At 45.7% G+C, this 6,423-nt stretch overlaps 1 protein-coding gene across 1 annotated transcript in view; it reads right to left on the bottom strand.

Moving 5' to 3' along the window:
- Positions 1–599: 599 nt before the first annotated feature.
- Positions 600–6,423, bottom strand: part of plcg2 (phospholipase C, gamma 2) — a 41,599-nt gene continuing 35,775 nt past the window's right edge. The window contains 4 exon segments of the mRNA XM_030731331.1: positions 600–749; positions 3,749–3,906; positions 3,981–4,069; positions 4,917–5,081. Coding sequence (XP_030587191.1) covers positions 707–749; positions 3,749–3,906; positions 3,981–4,069; positions 4,917–5,081 — 455 coding nt within the window. The 3' untranslated portion in view covers positions 600–706.

Here is a 6,423-nt window from a genome sequence, read left to right as displayed (position 1 = left end):
AAGCTCCTGATACACTGAGCATTTCTCCATGTGTTTATCTGCAGCTTCTGCATGTCATTAACGTTCATCCTCTCTCCTGCAGTTTGTTCTTTGTGGTCTCTTTCCAAGTGTTAGACCTACTGCTGCCCCAGCAGCCGACTTATGAAAACATGCAATAAATCGCAATAAAGAATTTAGTTCACCAAGCATGCTTTATTGACTCTATTCATGAGGAAGTCATGGAGGAAAGCTATAACCACAATCTGCCTTCATATTAAATAGGAGACACTCTCACTGCATGAGATTACACTTTCAAACACGTTAAAGGAAAACGTCACAGTGATGAAGCTGCACAGCAAAAAACGTTCTCTAAAAATGAAAGGAGCGTCCGGCAGCTGCTGCAGGGAATTCCTCCTTACTTCAGTTAGACTGTCGTTCCAAATAAATACCATCAGTGGAACATGATGCAGTTTGACAACACACTCAACGCAAACTTGTTGGGCACAATCCTGGATTCTGGCACCAGCGTAATGGCTTCCTACACTTTCCCATATTTAAAAAAAAAAAGTTAGGAAAGTCCCCCCCCCCCCCCCCCCCCCCCAATTTTAAATAAATGGGAAACCATGGGGTACTGAAATATTTCCATCTATGGTGTAAAAATGAAAAACCATCTCCAAGCTCAGTAGATTCATATCCTGCTGCTCACACAGGTCAGAGTAACGAGTCCTCAGGAGTAAAACCTACTGTTGTTGATTTTCTTTTCTCTGGACCTGCAGACACAGACAGGTGGGGAGAGAGAGACAGACAGGTGGAGAGACAGAGAGACAGACAGGTGGGAGAGAGAGAGAGAGACAGACAGGTGGAGAGACAGAGAGACAGACAGGTGAGTGAGAGAGAGAGAGACAGGTGGAGAGACAGACAGATGGGGAGAGAGAGACAGAAACAGACAGGTGAGAGAGAGAGAGAAGAGACAGACAGGTGGAGAGACAGACAGGTGAGTGAGAGAGAGAGAGACAGGTGAGTGAGATAGAGAGACAGGTGGAGAGACAGAGAGACAGACAGGTGGAGAGACAGACAGATGGGGAGAGAGAGACAGAAAGACAGACAGGTGAGTGAGAAGAGAGACAGGTGGAGAGACAGAGAGACAGACAGGTGAGTGAGAGAGAGAGACAGGTAGGGAGAGAGAGAGACAGACAGGTGAGTGAGAGAGAGAGAGACAGGTGGAGAGACAGACAGGTGGGGAGAGAGAGACAGACAGGTGAGTGAGAGAGAGAGACAGGTGGAGAGACAGACAGGTGGGAGAGAGACAGACAGGTGGAGAGACAGACAGGTGGAGAGAGAGAGAGAGAGACAGACAGGTGGAGAGACAGACAGGTGGGGAGAGAGAGACAGACAGGTGGAGAGACAGAGAGACAGACAGGTGGAGAGAGAGAGAGAGACAGACAGGTGGAGAGACAGAGAGACAGACAGGTGAGTGAGAGAGAGAGAGACAGGTGGAGAGACAGACAGATGGGGAGAGAGAGACAGAAAGACAGACAGGTGAGTGAGAGAAGAAGGACAGGTGGAGAACAGAGACAGCAGGTGAGTGAGATAGAGAGAGAGACAGGTGATGAGGAGAGAGACAGGTGGAGAGAAGAGAGACAGACAGGGAGTGAGAGAGAGAGAGAGACAGGTGAGTGAGAGAGAGAGACAGGTAGGGAGAAGAGAGAGACAGACAGGGAGTGAGAGAGAGAGAGGTGAGTGAGAGAGAGAGAGACAGACAGGTGGAGAGAGAGAACAGGTGAGTGAGGTGAGAGAGAGAGACAGGACTGAGTGAGAGAGAGAGAGACAGACAGGTGGAGAGAAGAGAGACAGACAGGTGAGTGAGAGAGAGGGGACAGGTGAGAGGGAGAGACAGACAGAGGGGAGAGAGAGAGACAGACAGGAGTGAGAGAGGAGAGACAGAAGAGACAGACAGTGGAGAGCGAGAGACAGACAGGTGGAGAGAGGAGACAGACAGTGGAGAGACAGAGAGACAGACAGGTGAGTGAGAGAGAGAGAGACAGGTGAGTGAGAGAGAGAGGAGAGAGAGACAGGTGGAGAGAGAGAGAAGACAGGTGAGTGAGAGAGAGAGAGAGAGAGAGACAGGTGGAGTGAGGAGAGAGAGGAGACAGACAGGTGAGAGAGAGAGACAGACAGGTGAGAGAGTGAGAGAGAGAGAGACAGGTGAGAGAGAGGAGAGACAGGTGGAGAGACAGACAGATGGGGGAGAGAGAGACAGAGAAAGACAGACAGGTGAGTGAGAGAGAGACAGACAGGTGGAGAGAGAGAGACAGACAGGTGGGAGACAGAGAGACAGACAGGTGGAGAGAGAGAGACAGACAGGTGAGTGAGAGAGAGAGAGACAGGTGGAGAGACAGAGAGACAGACAGGTGAGTGAGAGAGAGAGAGACAGGTGAGTGAGAGAGAGAGACAGGTGGAGAGACAGAGAGACAGACAGGTGAGTGAGAGAGAGAGAGACAGGTGAGTGAGAGAGAGAGACAGGTGGAGAGACAGAGAGACAGACAGGTGAGTGAGAGAGAGAGACAGGTAGGGAGAGAGAGAGTCAGACAGGTGAGTGAGAGAGAGAGAGACAGGTGAGTGAGAGAGAGACAGACAGTTGAGTGAGAGAGAGAGACAGACAGGTAGAGAGACAGGTGAGTGAGAGAGAGAGAGACAGGTGGAGAGAGACGAGAGACAGACAGGTGAGTGAGAGAGAGAGAGGCAGGGGAGAGACAGAGAGACAGACAGATGGGGAGAGAGAGAGACAGAAAGACAGACAGGTGAGTGAGAGAGAGACAGACAGGTGGAGAGAGAGAGACAGACAGGTGGAGAGACAGACAGGGGAGAGAGAGACAGACAGGTGAGTGAGAGAGAGACAGGTGAGTGAGAGAGAGAGACAGGTGGAGAGACAGAGAGACAGACAGGTGAGTGAGAGAGAGAGAGACAGGTGAGTGAGAGAGAGAGACAGGTGAGTGAGAGAGAGAGACAGACAGGTGAGTGAGAGAGAGAGACAGGTGAGTGAGAGAGAGACAGACAGACAGGTGGAGAGAGAGAGAGACAGACAGGTGGGGAGAGAGAGACAGACAGGTGAGTGAGAGAGAGAAGAGTAGTAGAGAGAGAGAGACAGGTAGAGAGAGAGACAGGTGGAGAGACAGACAGACAGGTAGAGAGAGAGAGAGAGAGAGACAGGTGAGTGAGAGAGAGAGAGACAGGTGAGTGAGAGAGAGCAGACAGGTGAGTGAGAGAGAGAGAGAGAGAGAGAGAGAGGGAGAGAGAGACAGACAGGTGGAGGGGAGGTAGAGAGTAAAATTAGATGTGGCTGTCATCAAACTAGAAGTGCAAAAGATTAGTAATGTTTCCAGACAAGTGCAGGTTTAATGGGGTGCTACAGCATAAACAATCCCATGTTACATACAGTATATGTACATATTACAGTGTTCACAATGAACAACATTAATTTGGATTAATGTATATTATGAATATGGGCTTAAGGTGCAGATTTAATGGGATATTTGACCGAAAGCGTTCCCAGATTATTGCTTTATGAAGTAAACGAGTCAAAGATCTGGAGTTCATTCCAAGATTGGCACTTAAATTTGGAAGCAGTCGGAGGAGCTCCATTCAGGTGAAGCAGGAGGTCCTCTGCAGGGTCATTAGAGGCAGCAAAATAAAAACTGTGCTGCTGAGCTTCATCACAGGAGGACCGTGTCCCTGCTGGAATATTTCTGCATGTAAACCAAAGACTTACTTGTTTTTCTCGCTGCTCTCCCTGGTGAGGTTGTTGGTCTGGCGGGGGAGCGAAGATCTCTGGATGTTGCTGTGCGTGTCGTACAGGAAGGGCTCGCTCAGCTCGGCCTGCTTCTTCCTCAGCTGGCTGGAAGAGGAGTACAGCTCCTCCTCTGCTTTCTGAACGGCACAGGTGAGTCAGGTGAGCAGATACCTCCACCGTGACACTGATGTGCTCCCAGTGTGTTACTCACCCCCGCCTGCTGCACATTGATGTAGACCAGAAGAGAGGCCAGCTCCAGGTTTTCACTGTAGCCGTTCTTCAGAGGGACAGAGCGGTAACCTGTGGACACAGTCTTATTTTATCATTTGATTTGTTTAATGTTCTTTGATGTTATTTCATGACTTTTTTTGTGAATGTCATGTATTATTTAACAGTTAAATATGACCTTTTATGTCATCATTCTTATGTAATATTCCATCATTTATTTTACGATCTGTGATTGCATCATCGTGACACATTTGACTTTTTTTTTTAAATTTCATAAAATAAAGTCAATATAGGAAATATATTGACTTTATTTTGGAAAAATTGGATCACAAATTGTTGGTTCTGTAACTTATTTCACGATGAGTCATCGTTTTTCTTTTTACAGGTCAGCATAGAGCAAAGGGTCCGACTCTGAGATGCTCTCTGCTTAGACTCAGTTTGGCTCCAGAATGACAGCAGCCACCTCACACAAGCAATATCACCGTGGTTATGAATTTCAGAATAAAAGCCCTGTGAAATGCATACAGAGTTCTGAATGTATTTAAAAGGAAAAGTCTAGAATGAGAGTCACTCGGCTCAGAGGGTCATTTACTCTAAAGCTCAGTATTAGTTTGATATACAGTACACCACTGATATAAGCTGCACCTGTCCAATATCACTTATCACCTCTTAGCAATTTCATTATTTCTATGTGGAGCATTTCCAGTTATGAGTAATCTATATGATTATAGATTACATAACTTACAACAATACAGAGTACACCTGTGATCAGTGACCCACAACTGATCACTGAAACTAACCTGAGGTACACATCATATGTAGTATTTATATTTCTTAGGTAATGACAGTATGCATTAAATGGTGCCTAAGGGTTAAATAACATCATAATGCTGATGAAGCTGTATGTGTGCAGTTCCACCTGAGCGGAGGCCTTTCACAGGAAACGTGGCCTGAGCCAGGAAGTTGGGGTCTGAGAACATGTCCTCCTCGTTGACGACGAAGCGCAGGAAGGTGAGCTCGGGCTCGTACACGCTGAAGACCGCGGGCTCTGAGGCCTTCCACACCGGGTTCAGACCATTGTCACCTGCAGGTGGCAGAAACGAGCAGAGAGCCTGTGACTCCTGAAACCTCGTTAGGTCAAAACTCCTGAGATTATGCACAGGGATTTAATTATGATAGCGGGGGTGGGTGAGTGGGGGGTCACAATATTACAGCACTATCGGTGCAATTTATACTAAATTTGTATGAACCTCCACCAGATTAAATTTTTGCCATAATGTGTTTATTATCAAATTAAGATTTGATAATTAGGAACAAACCCCGCCCCCGGCAGGCGTAGCTTATCACTCTTCCAGACATAATTAGGACTTTTTATTTAATGTTATTTATTTCATAATTCCAGTTTTCATACTGCTACTTTTTGATCTCATAAAGATCGTTTTTGTATTTACACTCTCAATCCAAGGTCACTTTTATTTTAATTAATAGTCAATAATATTAATAATTAATTAATTAAATTTTTTCGTAATCTCAAATTTGCTGAAAACATAAATATATGAAATATATTTATATAATTTTGTTTGTGTAGTTCTTTATTTCAGAGTCATTTTTTACTCTGTGTACATCTGTGGAAGACACACAGATTCAGGATATCAAAATAATAAAAAGTACCGACTGCCTGGATGGAAAGTTTTTACATCTTTTTTCTTCTTGGAGCGGCTCCATCAGTGCGAGGCAGAGGAGCAGCATTCGGAAAGATGTCCTACAAATGATTTGGAGGGCTGGATTTCAGGATGTTATTCCACTGGTTTGTGTCTTTATCCAGTAAGTATGAATCAGAAAAAGGCCGTTTCGCCCATATAATTCATGTAATTTAGCCATGTGATTATTTTAAGGTTTTAGATGATTATTAATTTTTGCGTTAACCCTGCAGTAGACTGGTGACCTGTCCAGGGTGTACCCTGCCTTTAGCCCTGTGGCAGCTGGGAAAGGCTGCAGCCCCCTGTGACCCTGAATATGGATGGAAGGATGGACTAAGATGATTTCCTAATCATTATTAAACAATTTTAGGCTTCATAGTTCAGTGTGCTAAGCCTCACAGTCCAAAGGCACACCATCTGCCTCTAAGTGTGAAATGAACCACACCGGTCCAACATGCATCTCTCCCACATCCCAGCTGGTCCAGGCTCCAGCCTCCTGTGATCATCCTGCAAGTATAACTAAAGGAAGGTCAGTGGATTTCCTCTGAACCATTATTTGTGTTCCCCACAAAGATAAGACACGTGCACCATTGTTGATAACAGCCTCATTAAATTTTTAACATCATCTTCTTTCATTGTCTTAATTCTTGCTAAATGTGCTTAAACAATGAACACAAACTACAAAGTTCTTTAAAAGCAGTTTTTGGCAAAGTTCCTGCGGGGGAA

Source organism: Archocentrus centrarchus, chromosome 6 (assembly GCF_007364275.1).
Source record: "Archocentrus centrarchus isolate MPI-CPG fArcCen1 chromosome 6, fArcCen1, whole genome shotgun sequence".
NCBI classification, from domain to species: Eukaryota; Metazoa; Chordata; class Actinopteri; order Cichliformes; family Cichlidae; genus Archocentrus; species Archocentrus centrarchus.
Note: the sequence above shows the minus strand (reverse complement) of the source record. Positions and strands in the feature narration are given on the sequence as shown.